Here is a 22786-nt window from a genome sequence, read left to right as displayed (position 1 = left end):
AATGCAGAATAAGTTGCGAATTTGAAAAACGCATGATATGTTACGGATTCTAGCTAGGTGGCTAACATTAGCTAGGCTAGGGGTTAGGGTTGTGTTTAGGAGTTAGGTTAAATAATTAAGGTTAGGGGAAGGGTTAGCTAACCTGCTAATTAGTTTCAAAGTTGCTAAAAAAAGTAGTAAGTCATTCAGATAGTGACATCAGCTACTAGTCATATCAGTGATGCCAGTGTGTGACATCACAGCCTTGATTACTGAAAGCTATGTAGTCCAAGAACCCAGCCGAGTTAATAGGCAGACACACACACCGGACGTATGAGTGAATAGGTAGCTCAGGGACAGGACCAGATACATAAGGTAACGAGGATCTGTGAAAAGGAACCAGCCAGCTGACCATTAACCTGATATCAATGTAATGAAAGGTACAGTAAAGAAACAAATTATGTTTGGCCAGTCAGTCAGTTGTCAAGACGTATCAAACATCTTAAGCCTTGACTAGACCCACTACATACAAAGGTATCTAAGCAACCGTAAGGCCTTAAAAATGATGTCCTGTTCCCTGATGTGGTTTATATCTACACTACATGACCAAAAGTATGTGGACACCTGCTCGTCAAACATCTCAATCCAAAATCATGGGCGTTAATATGGATTTGGTCCCCCCCTTTGCTGCTATAAAAGCCCCCACTCTTCTGGGAAGCTTTCCACTAGATGTTGGAACATTGCTGCAGGGAGTTGCTTCCATTAAGCAACAGGAGCATTAGTGAGGTCGGGCACTGATGCCTGGCTCGCATTCGCTGTTACAATTCATCCCAAAGATATTCGATGGTGTTGATTTCAGGCCAGTCAAGTTCTTCCACACTGATCTCGACAACCCATTTCTGTATGGAACTCGCTTTGTGCACGGGGGCATTGTCATGCTGAAAGAAGAAAGGGCCTTCCACAAACTGTTGGCACAAAATTGGAAGTACAGAATCATCTAGAATGTCATTGTATGCTGTAGCGGTAAGATTGCCCTTCACTGGAACTAAGGGACCTAGCTCAAACCGTGAAAAATAGCCCCAGATCATTATTCCTCCTCCACCAAACTTTACAGTCAGCACTGTGCATTCAGGCAGGTAGTGTTCTCCTGGCATCTGTCAAACCTAGATTCGTCCAGATGGTGAAGCGTGATTCATCACTTCAGAGAACGCATTTATGCTGCTCCAGAGTCCAATGGCGGCGAGCTTTACACCACTCCAGCGACGCTTGTCATTGCGCATGGCGATCTTAGGCTTGTGGGCGCCGGCTTGGCCATGGAAACCCATTTCATGAAGCTCCTGACAAACAGATATTTTGCTGACTTTGCTTCCAGAGGCAGTTTGGAATCCGGTAGTGATTGTTGCAACCGAGGACAGATGATTTTCGTTATGCGCTTCAACACTCGGCGGTCCCCTTGTGTGAGCTTGTGTGGCCTACCACTTCGCTTCTGAGCCGTTGTTGCTCCTAGACGTTTCCACTTCACAATAACAGTACTAGCAGTGCAGAAATTTGATGAACTGACTTGTTTGAAAGGTGGCATCCAATGACGGTGCCACGTTGACAGTCACTGAGCTCTTCACTAAGGCAATTCTCCTACCAATATTTGTCTATGGAGATTGCATGGCTGTGTGCTCGATTTTATACACCTGTCAGCAACGGTTGTGGCTGTCATAGACAAATCCACTAATTTGAAGGGTCCACATACTTTTGTATATACTGTCCATTCGGAAATTATTCAGACCCCTTGACTTTTTCCACAATTTGTTACATTACAGCCTTATTCTAAAATGTATTTAATAAAACATTTTGCTCATCAATCTACACACAATTCCCCAAAATGACAACGTGGAAACAGGTTTTTAGACATTTTTGCAAATGTTTTACAAATAAAAAAAGATACCTTATTTACATAAGTATTCAGACCCCTTGCTATGAGACTCGAAATTTATCTCTGGTGCATCCGGTTTCCATTGATCATCCTTGAGATGTTTCGAAAACTTGATTGGAGACCACCTGTTGTAAATTCAATTGATTGGACATGATTTGGAAAGGCACACACCTGTCTATATAAGGTCCCACAGTTGACAGTGCATGTCAGAGCAAAAACCAAGCCATGAGGTCGAAGGAATTGTCCGTGGAGACAGGATTGTGTCGGGGCACAGATCTGGGGATGGGTACCAAAATATTGACTTGGGTCATTTGCATTTTCATTACATATTTTGATTTGTTTAAGATTATTTTGGTTACTACATGATTCCATATGTGTTATTTCATAGTTGTGATGTCTTATCTATTATTCTACAATGTAAAAAATAAAGAAAAACCCTTGAATGAGTAGGTGTGTCCAAACTTTTGACTGGTACTGTGTATATACACACTGAACAAAAATATAAACGCAACATGAAAAGTGTTGGTCCCATGTTTCATGAGCTGAAACTAAAATGTTCCAACGCACAAAAAGCTTATTTCTCTCAAATCAAATTTTGTGCACAAAATTGTTTACGTCTCTGTTAGTCAATGTAGTTATCATAGTGCCCCATGCTGGCGGTTGGGTTATGGTATGGGCAGGCAGGCATAATGGACTATGGACAATGAGCACAATTGCATTTTATCGATGGCAATTTGAATGCACAGAGATAACCTAACGAGATCCCGAGGCCCATTGTCATGCCATTCATCCGCCTCATCACCTCATGTTTCAGCATGATAATGCACGTCCCCATGTCGCTAACTAACTCTATGCAAAGGAGACGTGTTGCGCTGCAGGAGGCAAATAAGGGTCGCTGGTTTTCTCATCTACGTCCCTTCCTTTTTTTTTCAAAGGTATCTGTGACTAATAGATGCATATCTTTATTCCCAGTTGTGTGAAATAGATAGATAGATTAGGCCCTCATTAATTCATTTCAATTGACTGATTTCCTTATATGAACTGTAACTCTGTAAAATCTTAAATTGTCACGTTGCGTCATATTTTTGTTCAGTGTATATGTAAAAATCTGCTTGTGTTTCAGTTTGTGGTTTCTCTAAATTCAACCCGGCAGTGAGCTTCAAAACACTGAAAAAGAAGAGCCATTGATATTATTGATCAATCAAGCACATTTACCTATTTTATTTTCCTTTTGTAACACCATTAAAAGACAATCACTGGAATACTTACCTGGTGTTCCATAATAATGTCACAACATGTTAGCTGTGGGTCCCATTGTATTCTACAATCTCCATGATTATATAAGCAAAGCCTCTGTGATTTGGGATTGAAGATCAAGTCATTCTGAGGAGGAGGACGACTGAGGGATTTTGAGAAGGGATGGAACAGGGAGAGGTGTCTTCTTAAAGCTCTGTCACATGAGGTGATAGTTATCACTAATTGCCTGTCATCGGGGGGGTCGTCAACAGATGAAAGCATGATCAAGAGAGAGAGAGATGGAAAGAGGGAGAGGGGTTGGGAGAGTGAAAGCAAAGTAACGTACTCCCTGCCAGAAAAGGAGAGGGAGGGAGTGTGAGAGAGTGAGTACGGAGGGCTGAAGCACCCAGCGAACATCACAGCATCCCAGATACTGTACCGAGAGGATCGCTCTGGAAGGATATACTATACAGATCTCTCAGGGGGAAATACAGACTACAGCCATGCATATTCTGCAACCCTATTGCATCAACAGGTGTGTCTCTGTGTCTCTCTCTGTCTCTCTCTGTGTCTCTCTCTGTGTCTCTGTGTCTCTCTCTGTGTAGTTGAACGTTGTTGCTTTCAGCTCACCTTTACTGTGAAAGAAATGGAAAACAATCTAGCATGCATCATCACATTTGAAAAGGAGAGACCATTTTGGGATTAACATATCTCTGATGGAGAAGGGGGGAGAGAGGGAACCGGGAGAGAGATTGAATGGAGAAAAGGGGTAGAGAGGGGACAGGTAGAGGGGTATAGAGGAGAGAGGACGGAGAATCTCTATCACTGAACTCACATTGAAGGCAATGTGCTAAGCCAATCATAATGGCTCTCACTTCAACTGTAACTTGATGTTATATAAAGATAGACCAGTCATTTAGATGAAGCACATTTTAAGAGGATTCTTGACGGAGGTTGATCTGTAAAACTGTCATACATGGATGAATGATGGTGTCAAGGGAATTAGTCTCTTGTGACACCTGTACGTGCGTGTGTGTACGTGCGTGGTTAAATGAATGTCCTGGCACTGTACCCTCCACATAACCACAGAACACTTGAGGCTGGGTGAATGAGAGGCAAAAACGAATGGTGTTGTTAGGGAGTGACTGTATCATATTGACCATGTCGGAGAGGATATGCGTAGAGAAGGACACGGGGACTCGTCCAGCACAGTGAAATAGCTCTCTGATTCCAAGAGAATATGTCCTTATGAAACCAGCCTGATTCCACGATTAGCTTCTCTTGTGAAAGGAAGCGTGAGTGCAGTGGTCAGCCTGCTTGACCAGGCTAAAGAAAGGGGAGCAGCAGCACACGTCAATGCCTTTGGTGTTAAAATAAAACCGAAATACCCAAATAGATGTGTTGTAACATTGGGTATCAACCGATGGTAATGTGTGTGGCGTGTGCTAGCGAACCTCTGTTTTCTAAGTGGAAGTGACCTTTGAGGAGTTTTGTGATTTCAATTGCACACCTTTCTCTTTCTAGCTCTCCCCTCTGTTTCTACGGTCTCTCTCGCTAACACTCTCCCTCCCTCAGTACCTCTCCCTCAGTACCTCTCCCTCATGTCTTTTCAGGCTGTCGTCCAGATGTTGTATGCCTGGTGTATGTTTTGTGAGGTTACTAAAATGGTCATGTCATGTGGATTACATATAGGAACCAGGTTACTGTGAGCCTAGTAACTGAATAACATTAGGCCATTTTCAGAATAATATGTTGTTCGGGGGATGGGAGGTAGTTTGTCCTGTCAATGAAATGGTAATCGGCTTGTGAAGAGATTTGTATGGCTGGCCTGCTTTGTAGTTGTTTTGATAGTGTTTTTGGGTGTGGTGGGATTTTTGGTTACAGGGCAGTTGGGGATTGGTTGGTGGAATGTTATTTAAAGATGCTGGTTGTGTGTTCGAATGAAAAAGTTACATTCTCCGTTTCTCTCTTTTATCTATCCCCCTCTCTCTCTACCCTTCTGTCTGTCTATTTCTGTCTCTCTATGTTTCTGTCTGTCTCTCTCCCTCCCTCTCTCCAGGTGGCCTGATGGCCCAAAAAGGAAGAGAAAGAGCAGCACATGTTCGGTGAAGAGCATGTCTGGTAAGTTCACGTGCAAGCCATTGGCCACCATTCCTCAGTGAAGGACAAGTCGATGCTCATTTACAAATGGTTGTATCATGTAGCTGTTCTAAGCACTTACTCTCTAGCCACTCAGCCACATGCTTTTGATACCCTTCTATAAAGCTTTTTTTTTTATGAGGGGGGGGGCAGCATTCCTAGGTGGTTAGGTGGTTAGTATTTATTTTCTCTACTTACTCCACATACCATATGGTTTATCTGCCAAATTGCTTTCAGTGTTTTAGACAAAGGGCATGCGTTTCAGGAGATGAATTGGAGAGACAACCATTTTAATTTAAGTAGATTGTTTGAAAGGAGGGGACTCCAAGTTAGAATTGTCAGGAATAAATATGTTTCAGCTGTGTAGTCTTGGCACCGCCATGCGGTAATTGTGGTTCTCTACTCTGAAGACTTTAGGTGGTGAGTGACTTTAGGATTTCCCCTGGAGTGATATTAGGTCAGAGTGGTGTGGGTGGGTGGATGTATATATGGGAGTGTGTGTATACTGTACAGTTGAAGTCAGAAATGTACATACACTTAGGTTGGAGTGATTAAAATTCGTTTTTCAGCCACTCCACACATTTCTTGTTAACAAACTATAGTTTTGGCAAGTCGGTTAGGACATCTACATTGTGCATGACACTAGTAATATTTCCATCAATTGTTTACAGACAGATTATTTCACTTATAATTCGCTGTTATCACAATTCCAGTGGGTCAGAAGTTTACATACACTATGTTGACTGTGCCTTTAAACAGCTTGGAAAATTCAAAAATGGATGTCATGGCTTTAGAAGCTTCTGATAGGCTAATTTACATAATTTGAGTTAATTGGAGGTATACCTGTGGATGTATTTCAAGGCCTACCTTCAAACTCAGTGCCGCTTTGATTGACATCATGGGACAGTCAAAAGAAATCAGCCAAGACCTCAGAAAAATAATTGTAAACCTCCACAAGTCTGGTTCATCCTTGGGAACAATTTCCACACGCCTGAAGGTACCACGTTCATCTGTACAAACAATAGTACGCAAGTATAAACACCATGGGACCACGCAGCCTTTATATACCGCTCAGGAAGGAGACGCGTTCTGATGAAGTGCAAATCAATCCCAGAACAACAGCAAAGGACCTTGTGAAGATGCTGGAGGAAATGGGTACAAAAGTATCTATATCCACAGTAAAATTAGTCCTATATCGACATAACCTGAAAGGCCTCTCAGCCAGGAAGAAGCCACTGCTCCAAAACCGCCATAAAAATGCTAGACTACGGTTTGCAACTGCACATGGGGTTGAAGATTGTACTTTTTGGAGAAATGTACTCTGGTCTGATGAAACAAAAATATGACTGTTTGGCCATAATGACCATCGTTATGTTTGGGGGAAAGGGGGGGGGGGAGCTTGCAAGCCGAAAAACACTGTTCCAACCGTGAAGCACGGGGGTGGCAGAATCATGTTGTGGGGGTGCTTTGCTGCAGGAGCGACTGGTGCACTTCACAAAATAGATGGCATCATGAAGAAGGACAATTATGTGGATATATTGAAGCAACATCTCAAGACATCAATCAGGAAGTTGAAGCTTGGTCGCAAATGGGTCTTCCAAATGGACAATGACCCCAAGCATACTTCCAAAGTTGTGGCAAATGGCTTAAGGACAACAAAGTCAAGGTATTGGAGTGGCCATCACAAAGCCCTGACCTCAATCCTATAGAAAATGTGTGGGCAGAACTGAAAAAGCTTGTGTGAGCAAGGAGGCCTACGAACCTGACTCAGTTACACCAGCTCTGTCAGGAGGAATGGGCCAAAATTCACCCAACTTATTGTGGAAGGCTACCCAAAACCTTTGACCCAAGTTAAACAATTTAAAGGCAATGCTACCAAATACTGAGTGTATGTCAATTTCTGACCCACTGGGAATGTGATGAAAAATAATAGCTGAAATAAATAATTCTCTCTATTATTCTGACATTTCACATTCTTAAAATAAAGTGGTGATCCTAACTGACCTAAGACAAGGACTTTTTACTAGTATTAAATGTCAGGAATTGTGAAAAACGGAGTTTAAATGTATTTGGCTAAGGTGTATGTAAACTTCCGACTTCAACTGTGTGTGCCCACACAGGAAACACACAGACCTAATCAAACACACGCATACACACTTCTACTGTATATGTGCTTTTGTTGCTCCTGTGTTAACACTTCTCTTCTCCTTCTCTTCTTCCTCGCTCTCTCCTCCTTCTCTACTCTCTCCTCCTTCTCTTCCTCCTCGTGTACTCCCTCTTCCTCCCTCCTCCTCTTCACCCTCTTCATTTCTCCTCCACTTTGTCTTTCCTCCTCCTTTGCTTCCTCTCTCCTCTTGATCTCCCTCTACCTCCTCTACTCCCTCTTCCTTTTTTCCTTTCTCCTCCACTTCCTCTCTCCTCCCCCTCTCCATCTCTCCCTCAGCACTGAGCCTCTCTGTCCAAGGATACATCCCCAGCTACTTGGAGAAGGATGAGCCGTGTGTGGTATGTGGAGACAAGGCCACCGGCTACCATTACCGCTGCATCACCTGCGAGGGCTGCAAGGTGAGAGACATGGCCCATGACTGGCCTGTAGGACTTCAAGGACTGGTTTGGTCAAATGTTATATGACCTAGGCATTCCACAGTAACTACTAGGGAGTAACCTGATTTTCCTTTGTATACGCATTAAATGAGTTCGTGTTATTTCTGATTTAACTATCGAGAATTGCAAAATCATTGACATATTATACTAGTGACATTTTAAAAATGTATACAATTTTGTCCAAATAGTATATATTGTCACCCTTGCACTTTTCTTAAAGAAAAAAGTTGCCTATTTCTTCTAAAATACATCGAAATAAAAAAATTGTTCTCCACACATGGGATTTTCAACATTGCAGAACCAGTTGTATTTTTGTAAACTTAGTCCCTAAGCTACAAAACTAGCAACGTGGTTGATACAACGTCATTATGTTGATAACGTACTTTGAAATAACTAAGTTGATGCAACCAATGTCCACAGGGTTTCTTCAGGCGCACTATCCAGAAGAACCTTCACCCGGCTTACTCCTGTAAGTACGATGGCTGCTGCATCATCGACAAGATCACAAGGAACCAGTGCCAACTGTGTCGCTTCAGGAAATGCATTGCAGTTGGCATGGCCATGGACCGTGAGTGACACACACACACTCCATGAGTGTCAATCATATATATCACACCTACGTTCTCACTGCTTTACACTCCCATTACCTCTACATTTAGTACTGAAATACAGTAGGTTCACAAAACAACTCTGTGTCCTTAGTGGTGCTGGACGACTCTAAGCGGGTAGCCAAGCGGCGTCTGATTGAGGAGAACAGGGAGAAGAGGAAGAAGGACGAGATTGTGAAGACCCTGCAGACGCGTCCGGAGCCCGACAGCTCAGAGTGGGAGCTGATTCACCATGTGACAGAGGCCCACCGCCACACCAATGCGCAGGGCTCCCACTGGAAACAGAAACGCAAGTTCCTGGTAAGATGCTAGGCTAGGGCTAAGTGAGACTAAGTTGTTGCCAGGCAACCAGGCAAATTCAGCTCAGTATGAAGAGTTTTATTGTTGAAAGTAAAGTTGATGTGGATCTGCTCAGAATGGATTGATCCAGTGCATATCTGAGGTGTTGATAACCACAGCCTTGAAAACAAGCATAACAGAAGGAGTACTGGTACAATCTGTCTCGCTCTCACACTCACACTCGGTACATCACCTCATTCACTCACTCAGTCGGTACGTCACCTCACTCACTCACTCAGTCGGTACGTCACCTCACTCACTCACTCAGTCGGTACATCACCTCATTCACTCACTCAGTCGGTACGTCACCTCATTCACTCACTCAGTCGGTACGTCACCTCACTCACTCACTCACTCAGTCGGTACATCACCTCACTCACTCACTCACTCAGTCGGTACATCACCTCACTCACTCACTCAGTCGGTACATCACCTCATTCACTCACTCAGTCGGTACATCACCTCATTCACTCACTCAGTCGGTACATCACCTCACTCACTCACTCACTCACTCAGTCGGTACATCACCTCACTCACTCACTCACTCAGTCGGTACATCACCTCACTCACTCACTCAGTCGGTACATCACCTCATTCACTCACTCAGTCGGTACATCACCTCACTCACTCACTCAGTCGGTACATCACCTCACTCACTCACTCAGTCGGTACATCACCTCACTCACTCACTCACTCAGTCGGTACATCACCTCACTCACTCACTCACTCAGTCGGTACATCACCTCACTCACTCACTCACTCAGTCGGTACATCACCTCACTCACTCACTCAGTCGGTACATCACCTCATTCACTCACTCAGTCGGTACATCACCTCACTCACTCACTCAGTCGGTACATCACCTCACTTACTCACTCAGTCGGTACATCACCTCACTCACTCACTCACTCAGTCGGTACATCACCTCATTTACTCACTCACTCAGTCGGTACATCACCTCATTCACTCACTCACTCAGTCGGTACATCACCTCATTCACTCACTCAGTCGGTACGTCACCTCATTCACTCACTCAGTCGGTACGTCACCTCACTCACTCACTCAGTCGGTACATCACCTCATTCACTCACTCAGTCGGTACATCACCTCATTCACTCAGTCGGTACATCACCTCACTCACTCATTCACTCAGTCGGTACATCACCTCACTCACTCACTCACTCAGTCGGTACATCACCTCACTCACTCACTCACTCAGTCGGTACATCACCTCACTCACTCACTCAGTCGGTACATCACCTCACTCACTCACTCAGTCGGTACATCACCTCACTCACTCACTCAGTCGGTACATCACCTCACTCACTCACTCACTCAGTCGGTACATCACCTCATTTACTCACTCACTCAGTCGGTACATCACCTCATTCACTCACTCACTCAGTCGGTACATCCCCTCATTCACTCACTCAGTCGGTACATCACCTCATTCACTCACTCACTCACTCAGTCGGTACATCACCTCATTCCCTCGCTCACTCTCTCGGTACATCACCTCATTCCCTCGCTCACTCGCTCGGTACATCACCTCATTCTCTCGCTCACTCGCTCGGTACATCACCTCATTCTCTCGCTCACTCGCTCGGTACATCACCTCATTCTCTCGCTCACTCGCTCGGTACATCAACACGCTCACTCGCTCGGTACATCAACACGCTCACTCGCTCGGTACATCAACACGCTCACTCGCTCGGTACATCAACACGCTCACTCGCTCGGTACATCAACACGCTCACTCGCTCGGTACATCAACACGCTCACTCGCTCGGTACATCAACACGCTCACTCGCTCGGTACATCAACACGCTCACTCGCTCGGTACATCAACACGCTCACTCGCTCGGTACATCAACACGCTCACTCGCTCGGTACATCAACACGCTCACTCGCTCGGTACATCAACACGCTCACTCGCTCGGTACATCAACACGCTCACTCGCTCGGTACATCAACACGCTCACTCGCTCGGTACATCAACACGCTCACTCGCTCGGTACATCAACACGCTCACTCGCTCGGTACATCAACACGCTCACTCGCTCGGTACATCAACACGCTCACTCGCTCGGTACATCAACACGCTCACTCGCTCGGTACATCAACACGCTCACTCGCTCGGTACATCAACACGCTCACTCGCTCGGTACATCAACACGCTCACTCGCTCGGTACATCAACACGCTCACTCGCTCGGTACATCAACACGCTCACTCGCTCGGTACATCAACACGCTCACTCGCTCGGTACATCAACACGCTCACTCGCTCGGTACATCAACACGCTCACTCGCTCGGTACATCAACACGCTCACTCGCTCGGTACATCAACACGCTCACTCGCTCGGTACATCAACACGCTCACTCGCTCGGTACATCAACACGCTCACTCGCTCGGTACATCAACACGCTCACTCGCTCGGTACATCAACACGCTCACTCGCTCGGTACATCAACACGCTCACTCGCTCGGTACATCAACACGCTCACTCGCTCGGTACATCAACGCGCTCACTCGCTCGCTCGGTACATCAACGCGCTCACTCGCTCGCTCGGTACATCAACGCGCTCACTCGCTCGCTCGGTACATCAACGCGCTCGCTCGCTCGGTACATCAACGCGCTCGCTCGGTCGGTACATCAACGCGCTCGCTCGCTCGGTACATCAACGCGCTCGCTCGGTCGGTACATCAACGCGCTCGCTCGGTCGGTACATCAACGCGCTCGCTCGGTCGGTACATCAACGCGCTCGCTCGCTCGGTACATCAACGCGCTCGCTCGCTCGGTACATCAACGCGCTCGCTCGCTCGGTACATCAACGCGCTCGCTCGCTCGCTCGGTACATCAACGCGCTCGCTCGCTCGCTCGGTACATCAACGCGCTCGCTCGGTACATCAACGCGCTCGCTCGCTCGCTCGGTACATCAACGCGCTCGCTCGCTCGCTCGGTACATCAACGCGCTCGCTCGCTCGCTCGGTACATCAACGCGCTCGCTCGCTCGCTCGGTACATCAACGCGCTCGCTCGCTCGGTACATCAACGCGCTCGCTCGCTCGCTCGGTACATCAACGCGCTCGCTCGCTCGCTCGGTACATCAACGCGCTCGCTCGCTCGCTCGGTACATCAACGCGCTCGCTCGCTCGCTCGGTACATCAACGCGCTCGCTCGCTCGGTACATCAACGCGCTCGCTCGCTCGGTACATCAACGCGCTCGCTCGCTCGGTACATCAACGCGCTCGCTCGCTCGGTACATCAACGCGCTCGCTCGCTCGGTACATCAACGCGCTCGCTCGCTCGGTACATCAACGCGCTCGCTCGCTCGCTCGGTACATCAACGCGCTCGCTCGCTCGCTCGGTACATCAACGCGCTCGCTCGCTCGGTACATCAACGCGCTCGCTCGCTCGGTACATCAACGCGCTCGCTCGCTCGGTACATCAACGCGCTCGCTCGCTCGGTACATCAACGCGCTCGCTCGCTCGGTACATCAACGCGCTCGCTCGCTCGGTACATCAACGCGCTCGCTCGCTCGGTACATCAACTCGCTCGCTCGCTCGGTACATCAACGCGCTCGCTCGCTCGGTACATCAACGCGCTCGCTCGCTCGGTACATCAACGCGCTCGCTCGCTCGGTACATCAACGCGCTCGCTCGCTCGCTCGGTACATCAACGCGCTCGCTCGCTCGCTCGGTACATCAACGCGCTCGCTCGCTCGCTCGGTACATCAACGCGCTCGCTCGCTCGCTCGGTACATCAACGCGCTCGCTCGCTCGCTCGGTACATCTACACGCTCACTCGCTCGCTCGCTCGGTACATCTACACGCTCACTCGCTCGGTACATCTACTCGCTCACTCGCTCGGTACATCTACACGCTCACTCGCTCACTCGCTCGGTACATCTACACGCTCACTCGCTCACTCGCTCGGTACATCTACACGCTCACTCGCTCACTCGCTCGGTACATCTACACGCTCACTCGCTCGCTCACTCGCTCGGAACATCAACACGCTCACTCGCTCGCTCGCTCGGTACATCAACACGCTCGCTCGCTCGCTCGGTACATCTACACGCTCACTCGCTCACTCGCTCGGTACATCTACACGCTCACTCGCTCACTCGCTCGGTACATCTACACGCTCACTCGCTCACTCGCTCGGTACATCTACACGCTCACTCGCTCACTCGCTCGGTACATCTACACGCTCACTCGCTCACTCGCTCGGTACATCAACACGCTCACTCTCTCGCTCACTCGCTCGGAACATCAACACGCTCACTCGCTCGCTCGCTCGGAACATCAACACGCTCACTCGCTCGCTCGCTCGGTACATCAACACGCTCGCTCGCTCGCTCGGTACATCAACACGCTCGCTCGCTCGCTCGGTACATCAACTCGCTCACTCGCTCGGTACATCTACACGCTCACTCGCTCACTCGCTCGGTACATCTACACGCTCACTCGCTCGGTACATCTACACGCTCACTCGCTCACTCGCTCGGTACATCTACTCGCTCACTCGCTCGGTACATCTACACGCTCACTCGCTCACTCGCTCGGTACATCTACACGCTCACTCGCTCACTCGCTCGGTACATCTACACGCTCACTCGCTCACTCGCTCGGTACATCAACACGCTCACTCTCTCGCTCACTCGCTCGGAACATCAACACGCTCACTCGCTCGCTCGCTCGGAACATCAACACGCTCACTCGCTCGCTCGCTCGGTACATCAACACGCTCGCTCGCTCGCTCGGTACATCAACACGCTCGCTCGCTCGCTCGGTACATCAACACGCTCACTCGCTCGGTACATCAACACGCTCACTCTCTCGCTCACTCGCTCGGAACATCAACACACTCGCTCGCTCGCTCGGTACATCAACGCGCTCGCTCGCTCGGTACATCAACGCGCTCGCTCGCTCGGTACATCAACGCGCTCGCTCGCTCGGTACATCAACGCGCTCGCTCGCTCGGTACATCAACGCGCTCGCTCGCTCGGTACATCAACGCGCTCGCTCGCTCGGTACATCAACGCGCTCGCTCGCTCGGTACATCAACGCGCTCGCTCGCTCGGTACATCAACGCGCTCGCTCGACCGGTACATCACCGCGCTCGCTCGACCGGTACATCACCGCGCTCGCTCGACCGGTACATCACCGCGCCAAGGCGCTCGCTCGATCGGTACATCAACGCGCTCGATCGATCGGTACATCAACGCGCTCGCTCGATCGGAACATCAACGCGCTCGCTCGATCGGAACATCAACGCGCTCGCTCGATCGGAACATCAACGCGCTCGCTCGATCGGAACATCAACGCGCTCGCTCGATCGGAACATCAACGCGCTCGCTCGATCGGAACATCAACGCGCTCGCTCGATCGGAACATCAACGCGCTCGCTCGATCGGAACATCAACGCGCTCGCTCGATCGGAACATCAACGCGCTCGCTCGATCGGAACATCAACGCGCTCGCTCGATCGGAACATCAACGCGCTCGCTCGATCGGAACATCAACGCGCTCGCTCGATCGGAACATCAACGCGCTCGCTCGATCGGAACATCAACGCGCTCGCTCGATCGGAACATCAACGCGCTCGCTCGATCGGAACATCAACGCGCTCGCTCGATCGGAACATCAACGCGCTCGCTCGATCGGAACATCAACGCGCTCGCTCGATCGGAACATCAACGCGCTCGCTCGATCGGAACATCAACGCGCTCGCTCGATCGGAACATCAACGCGCTCGCTCGATCGGAACATCAACGCGCTCGCTCGATCGGAACATCAACGCGCTCGCTCGATCGGAACATCAACGCGCTCGCTCGATCGGAACATCAACGCGCTCGCTCGATCGGAACATCAACGCGCTCGCTCGATCGGAACATCAACGCGCTCGCTCGATCGGAACATCAACGCGCTCGCTCGATCGGAACATCAACGCGCTCGCTCGATCGGAACATCAACGCGCTCGCTCGATCGGAACATCAACGCGCTCGCTCGATCGGAACATCAACGCGCTCGCTCGATCGGAACATCAACGCGCTCGCTCGATCGGAACATCAACGCGCTCGCTCGATCGGAACATCAACGCGCTCGCTCGATCGGAACATCAACGCGCTCGCTCGATCGGAACATCAACGCGCTCGCTCGATCGGAACATCAACGCGCTCGCTCGATCGGAACATCAACGCGCTCGCTCGATCGGAACATCAACGCGCTCGCTCGATCGGAACATCAACGCGCTCGCTCGATCGGAACATCAACGCGCTCGCTCGATCGGTACATCAACGCGCTCGCTCGATCGGTACATCAACGCGCTCGCTCGATCGGTACATCAACGCGCTCGCTCGATCGGTACATCAACGCGCTCGCTCGATCGGTACATCAACGCGCTCGCTCGATCGGTACATCAACGCGCTCGCTCGATCGGTACATCAACGCGCTCGCTCGATCGGTACATCAACGCGCTCGCTCGATCGGTACATCAACGCGCTCGCTCGATCGGTACATCAACGCGCTCGCTCGATCGGTACATCAACGCGCTCGCTCGATCGGTACATCAACGCGCTCGCTCGATCGGTACATCAACGCGCTCGCTCGATCGGTACATCAACGCGCTCGCTCGATCGGTACATCAACGCGCTCGCTCGATCGGTACATCAACGCGCTCGCTCGATCGGTACATCAACGCGCTCGCTCGATCGGTACATCAACGCGCTCGCTCGATCGGTACATCAACGCGCTCGCTCGATCGGTACATCAACGCGCTCGCTCGATCGGTACATCAACGCGCTCGCTCGGTACATCACCGGTACATCACCGCGCTCGCTCGGTACATCACGGCGCTCGCTCGCTCGGTACATCACGGCGCTCGCTCGCTCGGTACATCACGGCGCTCGCTCGATCGGTACATCACGGCGCTCGCTCGATCGGTACATCAACGCGCTCGCTCGATCGGTACATCAACGCGCTCGCTCGATCGGTACATCAACGCGCTCGCTCGATCGGTACATCAACGCGCTCGCTCGATCGGTACATCAACGCGCTCGCTCGATCGGTACATCAACGCGCTCGCTCGATCGGTACATCACCGCGCTCGCTCGATCGGTACATCACCGCGCTCAGTCGGTACATCACCGCGCTCAGTCGGTACATCACCGCGCTCAGTCGGTACATCACCTCAACCACACGGACACACACACATAGACATAACAGGCTGCACTTATGAATACATACAGTACCTGTCAAAAGTTTAGACACACCTACTCATTCCAGAGTTTTTCTTTATTTTTACTATTTTCTACATTTGTAGAATAATAGTGAAGACATCAAAACTATGAAATAATATATGGAATCATGCAGTCACCAAAAAAGTGTTAAACAAATCAAAATATATTTGAGATTTGAGGTTCTTCAAAGTAGCCACCCTTTGCCTTGATGACAGCTTTGCACACTCTTGGCTTTGTTTGAGCCAGTCAGTTGTGTTGTGGTATACAGAATATAGCCCTATTTGGTAAAAGATCATGTCCATATGGCAAGAACCGCTCAAATAAGCAAATAGAAACAACAGTCAGTCAATGCGGGAAATTTCAAGAACTTTGAAAGTTTCTTCAAGTGCAGTCGCAAAAACCATCAGGCACTATGATGAAACTAGCTCTCATGAAGACCGCCACAGGAAAGGAAGACCCAGTTACCTCTTCTGCAGCGGAAAAGTTCATTGGAGTTACCAGCCTCAGAAATTGCAGCCCAAATAAATGCTTCAGAGTTCAAGTACCAGACACATCTCAACATCAACTGTTCAGAGGAGACTGCGTGAATCAGGCCTTCATGGTCAAAGTTCTGCAAAGAAACCACTACTAAAGGACACCAATAAGAAGAAGAGACTGACTAGGTGAACGGATGATCTCTGCATGTGTGGTTCCCACCGTGAAGCATGGAGGAGGAGGTGTGATGGTGTGGGAGTTCTTTGCTGTTGACACTGTCTGTGATTTATTTAGAATTCAAGGCACACTTAGCCAGCATGGCTACCACAGCATTCTGCAGCGATACGCCATACCATCTGGTTCGGGCCTAAGAGGGAATATCATTTGTTTTTCAACAGGACAATGACCCAACATACCTCCAGGCTGTGTAAGGGCTATTCAAGCAAGAAAGAGAGTGATGGAGTGCTGCATCAGATGACCTGGCCTCCACAATCAACTGACCTCAACCCAATTGAGATGGTTTGGGATGAGTTGGAATGCAGAGTGAAGGAAAAGCAGCCAACAAGTGCTCAGCATATGTGGGAACTCCTTCAAGACTGTTGGAAAAGCATTCCAGGTGAAGCTGTTTGAGAGAATGCCAAGAGTGTGCAAAGCTGTCATCGAGGCAAAGGGTGGCTTCTTTGAAGAATCTCATATAAAATATATTTTGATTTGTTTAACACTTTTTTTGGTTACTACATGAAACCATGTGTTATTTCATAGTTTTGATGTATTCACTACAATGTAGAAAATAGTAAAAAATAAAGAAAACCCCTGAATAAGTAGATGTGTTCATACTTTTGACTGGTACTGTATATTTGAAAATACAGGTAGTGGAATATTGGAATGTATTTGGAAATACACTTGGAAAGTATTGACATGTATTTGAAAGTACTCATATACATTTATTTTCAAGTACAAATATTTAAATACTCCATGCATTTGAACCCAGGTCTGTTTGGTCCTAGGGTTTTTTGGAAAAATGTATTTGGAAACAAGTATTTAAAAATTATTTTAAATGATTTCCTATAAATAGCTTACTAATTGAAAATAGTTTCAAATACTTCAAAATAGAAATTGTTTATTTCGGCCACATTATTTGAAAATACTCAAATGCACAGAAAATAAGTATATAAATACAAAATACTTAAATGCGCATACATTTTAACCCAGGTCTGGTGAGCAACCGAATGAAATATCAAACCAGAAGTGGATGTTGGTTGATCTGACTGTTTGCCCGGTGGGACTATTCATTAGACGCCATCTTTGTGTCCCCAGCCTGAGGACATAGGTCAGTCACCCGTGGCTCCCACCCCGGATGGAGACAAGGTAGACCTGGAGGCCTTCAGCGAGTTCACCAAGATCATCACCCCTGCCATCACACGCGTTGTCGACTTTGCCAAAAAACTGCCCATGTTCTCAGAGGTGGGTTTAAAGCACTGTGTGTGTGCCTGTGCATTTGTGTGTGTGTGTGTGTGTGTGAGTTCCTGTTTGTCTCTGTCCTGTGTCCTCATTTGTCGCTGTGAGTCTCTAATGGGGCTCATCAACACACACTTGACTGTGCTTACCACCTCTTTCTCCTCCTTCAGCAGAACTGTTTGTCATGTCTGTCTGTTCGTTCCTGCGTGTGTGCTTGTGTTGTACTGTATATTCACCACTGCCTCCTGCAATATGACTCAATCTGCTCTATAATGAGGACATAATGCTGCTGTTTCACACTCACATACTCACTCACAGAGAGTACTCAGACTAGGGTGCACAGAACTCACCTTCATCCACGGTCCCCGACAGACAGTCCCGAAAGATTGTGATTCACCAGTTATGTAATCTGTAGCTGGATTATCATTACAAATAAACATCAACGCAGTCTCACTGGCCAGCAGAGGAATAATGTAGCTAACTGTTGTGGTAGCTGCTAGAATTACCGGATATTTGGTAACATGATCTTTCAGTTTGTTCCCAGGCTATGTGTGTATAATGTACATATGCCCTATAGTTGCCTTGTGAGGACTTCAGTGTGCGTGTCTGTATATCTGTGTGTGTGTGTGTGTGTGTGTGTGTGTGTGTGTGTGTGTGTCTTGACCTTTAGTGCTGACTATAGGTTTCCTCTCAGTCCCCTCACTGCCATGGGATGACCTCATTGTGTTTATTTGTTGTACACTCTTAACAGTCTCCCTCTCCTCTCCTCGCTCCAGCTGCCTTGTGAGGACCAGATCATCCTATTGAAAGGCTGCTGTATGGAGATCATGTCGCTGCGTGCCGCCGTGCGCTACGACCCAGAGAGCGAGACGCTTACCCTGAGCGGCGAGATGGCGGTGAAGAGGGAGCAGCTGAAGAATGGCGGGCTGGGCGTGGTGTCGGACGCCATCTTTGATTTGGGCAAGAGTCTGGCACAGTTTAACCTGGACGACTCGGAGGTGGCCCTGCTGCAGGCTGTGCTCCTCATGAGCTCAGGTGAGGAGCCAGGAGGCTGTGGAAAGGTTATAACAACTCTATGGGCAGACATAATATCTTAATGAACAGACATAGCAGCTCTATGAACAAACAAAACAGTCAATCAATGGAAGGACATCAGGATCATAACCACTTTAAGAACAGACATAACCACTTTAAGAACAGACATAACTACTTTAAGAACAGACATAACCACTTTAAGAACAGACATAACATCTTTATGAACAAAGAACAGCTGTATGAACACACTGAAGGTCTCCCTATGTTGGTTTAAATTTGATGAACAAGCTTCAATATCTACCATTTCTCTAGTATTATTATTGGTCTTTAAAGGTATGTATTTGTGCATTCCTCTCAGATCGCTCGGGCCTGACGTCGGTAGATAAGATCGAGAAGTGCCAGGAGACGTACCTGCTTGCCTTCGAGCACTACATCAACCACCGCAAGCACAACATTCCCCACTTCTGGCCCAAGCTGCTGATGAAGGTGACGGACCTGAGGATGATCGGGGCGTGCCACGCCAGCCGCTTCCTTCACATGAAGGTGGAGTGTCCCAACGAACTCTTCCCTCCGCTCTTCCTGGAGGTCTTCGAGGACCAGGAAGTATGAACTGACTTCTGACCTGGAAGAGATGGAAGAGAGAGAGGGGAATTATTAGGGGGAAAGAAAAGGGGTAAAAAATTGGCCGCTTTCTTTGTTTTGTGAAACACTATCACCACCACCAGCAACACGGATAGTCACCAACGAAAAAAGTCTCGGAGAAAAACAAAGGCTTTCTTTTGCGTAGCCGTTTTGATGATTTGTTTCTGGCCGCACTTAGGGCTCTTGTGGCTGCTGGGCCCCACTTTGAGTTGGGGTGTGGGGCTCCCCTCTAAAGTGGGGTTCTCTGGCTGCGCTGTGCGTCTGTATCTAACAGAGAAGCTAGCAGCCCTGAGCGGTGTTCTGCTCCTGTGTTGTTATACACCAGGTGCACATGTATGCAAACCCAAACCCCCGAGGTCTGGTTGGAGTACTGGTACTGGTGGAGCTCTGTGTTAGTGGAAGGCAATCGCTCTGAGAGGCAGACAAACATACACCCGTACATTCACAGACATTCACAAACCTTTACGAAATCAAACCTCACACATAAAGCCACTGATGTACATCTTACATTCACCTAACACACACACACACTACTATAGACAAACATATTCCTACATGGGACTGACGTAGCTTTTCAGAGCCGCCCGTCACTCGAGCAGGGCAGATAGCTGCTGTATTTTGTCCCACAATCGAGCTTCAATCAGAGCCTCCACCCTCCAACCTGCTCCCCTCTTTGGCCTCCTCACCGTCCTCCGCTGGGACAGTTACCAAGTGTTCCCCCACACTTCTCCCTTTTGAACTCTTCCCTTCCACCCCCTGATGTGCAGCCCAGACTCCTCCTAGCAAAGACGTTTACTTGTGAACCTACCTCCCTGTACCTTACATACCTCCCTTACACAGAGTTACACATACACCTCCCTTTAGGACAATGCAAACACACACACACACCTATTTATGGATACAAACAATATCCAATTTGTTGTGCAAAGGTGCAAGTGTACCTTCATGTATATACACAACCCTTTACCCTCATACATACAAGTACTGTATACCTATCTTACTGCATGTATACAGTACACCGGTCTACCTGCATGCACATATACCTCTGTACCTGCGTTATATACCCACTGGTTTACCTCCATGTACTTCTCATCCTATACATACCTGTCTACCTGAATACAGCCATACCTCTTTAAACCATATATATATATACAGTAAACATAACCTTCTGCCTGTGTATACGGGTACCTCTCATCTATACATACCTCTCTGTGTGTACACACACAACAATAGTTTGCTGTTCTTTTACCTCGTATGACAGTTGCTCCTCACCTAGGTTGTGTCATTCCACCCGTCCCAAACCTCCACTACATCTCCCGATTGGACTGCACTGCACTTCCTGGTTGCAGACTGTGTGTGTTTCCTCTGTTGCCCTGCCCATCACACAGGACTCCTGCCCCCTCTGATGTGGGATTGGTTGAGGGACGGGGAGAGGTGTTGCTTACCTCGCCGGTGATTACACCACAGGCCCCACCTCCAAACTGACAGATTCTACCTCGCCTCTCTTATCAGTGTAGATGCCCCTCTGAGTGCAAAACACATATACTTCCACAGTTGCCAATATGGACTTGTTTGGTCTCCCTACTACCCTGTTCAGTATGGTTCTATGACCCCATGAAATGGGAGAGGCTGCAGAACAACATGCATAGCAGTCTTTATCTTTTACACTTTTCTTTTTGAAGTATTTTTATCACACAGGACCAAGTCTCCTAATGGATTCCCCCGTCTATCTATGTTCAAGACAAACAACAAACCCACTGGCGGTATAAAGATTCTGTGTCTGACAAACTCAAAGGAAACTTTCTTTCTTAGGAAAAGACAGACCGTACACCTTGGAAGCCAACTGAGCTCGATGGATGGGCCAAAGCATTGTTATTGTAGACGTTGTTATTGTGGTAAACAAACACGAAAAATACTCTAATCTCTAACTCAGTTCAGCAGTATTCACCTGTGGATGGATACCCTGGTTCTCAATGTGGCAGGTCCAGAGACGAGACAAGAATGAGAGGCCCAGCCAATGCAACCTGCCACATAATGTACTTTTTACAGCACCGTTCACAGTAGCAACCCCCTTTCTCCTAAAGTGTGGAGAAAGGGTTGCCCCAGAGAGCCACAAAGCCTTTGAGATGATTCTCTGACTGTCCTCTCCACACATCCAATCCTACACCCAGCCAGCTCTGCGCTTTCTCTACATGTCCCCCCCTCCTCTCTCCTTCAAAGCCATTGACAGTTGTTTGTTTTGCACTAAAGGGATGTCTCCCCCTGTATTTTCCCTATATAATACGCGGTGTTGCGATACAATCCAGATCACCACCGCTCCTAATACAATACCTCCCCTCTCCTGCAGTCTTACCCTAATCCCTAGCTTCAGCCCGGTGCCTAACATTCTGTCACCACACACACACACACTCACTCTCTCTCTGTCTGTCTGTCTGTCTGTCTGTCTGTCTGTCTGTCTGTCTGTCTGTCTGTCTGTCTGTCTGTCTGTCTGTCTGTCTGTCTGTCTGTCTGTCTGTCTGTCTGTCTGTCTGTCTGTCTGTCTGTCTGTCTGTCTGTCTGTCTGTCTGTCTGTCTGTCTGTCTGTCTGTCTGTCTGTCTGTCTGTCTGTCTGTCTGTCTGTCTGTCTGTCTGTCTGTCTGTCTGTCTGTCTGTCTGTCTGTCTGTCTGTCTGTCTGTCTGTCTGTCTGTCTGTCTGTCTGTCTGTCTGTCTGTCTGTCTGTCTGTCTGTCTGTCTGTCTGTCTGTCTGTCTGTCTGTCTGTCTGTCTGTCTGTCTGTCTGTCTGTCTGTCTGTCTGTCTGTCTGTCTGTCTGTCTGTCTGTCTGTCTGTCTGTCTGTCTGTCTGTCTGTCTGTCTGTCTGTCTGTCTGTCTGTCTGTCTGTCTGTCTGTCTGTCTGTCTGTCTGTCTGTCTGTCTGTCTGTCTGTCTGTCTGTCTGTCTGTCTGTCTGTCTGTCTGTCTGTCTGTCTGTCTGTCTGTCTGTCTGTCTGTCTGTCTGTCTGTCTGTCTGTCTGTCTGTCTGTCTGTCTGTCTGTCTGTCTGTCTGTCTGTCTGTCTGTCTGTCTGTCTGTCTGTCTGTCTGTCTGTCTGTCTGTCTGTCT

At 48.5% G+C, this 22786-nt stretch overlaps 1 protein-coding gene across 2 annotated transcripts in view; it reads left to right on the top strand.

Annotated features, from left to right (window-relative positions):
- Nucleotides 1-21582, top strand: part of LOC129823813 (thyroid hormone receptor alpha) — a 116462-nt gene extending 94880 nt beyond the window's left edge. Inside the window, exons 1-8 of one of the 2 annotated variants that reach the window (XM_055882840.1) lie at nt 3108-3677; nt 5202-5263; nt 7725-7846; nt 8306-8453; nt 8588-8793; nt 17871-18017; nt 18788-19046; nt 19405-21582. In XM_055882840.1, the coding sequence (XP_055738815.1) occupies nt 3646-3677; nt 5202-5263; nt 7725-7846; nt 8306-8453; nt 8588-8793; nt 17871-18017; nt 18788-19046; nt 19405-19655 (1227 nt within the window). In that variant the 5' untranslated portion in view covers nt 3108-3645 and the 3' untranslated portion in view covers nt 19656-21582. Of the gene's footprint in view, nt 1-3107; nt 3678-5201; nt 5264-7724; nt 7847-8305; nt 8454-8587; nt 8794-17870; nt 18018-18787; nt 19047-19404 lie in introns of those variants that run through there. The other variant, XM_055882832.1, reaches the window with a different exon arrangement.
- Nucleotides 21583-22786: the final 1204 nt, after the last annotated feature.

This window comes from Salvelinus fontinalis, chromosome 2, assembly GCF_029448725.1.
Source record: "Salvelinus fontinalis isolate EN_2023a chromosome 2, ASM2944872v1, whole genome shotgun sequence".
NCBI classification, from domain to species: Eukaryota; Metazoa; Chordata; class Actinopteri; order Salmoniformes; family Salmonidae; genus Salvelinus; species Salvelinus fontinalis.
This window is presented reverse-complemented; position numbering and strand designations above follow the sequence as displayed.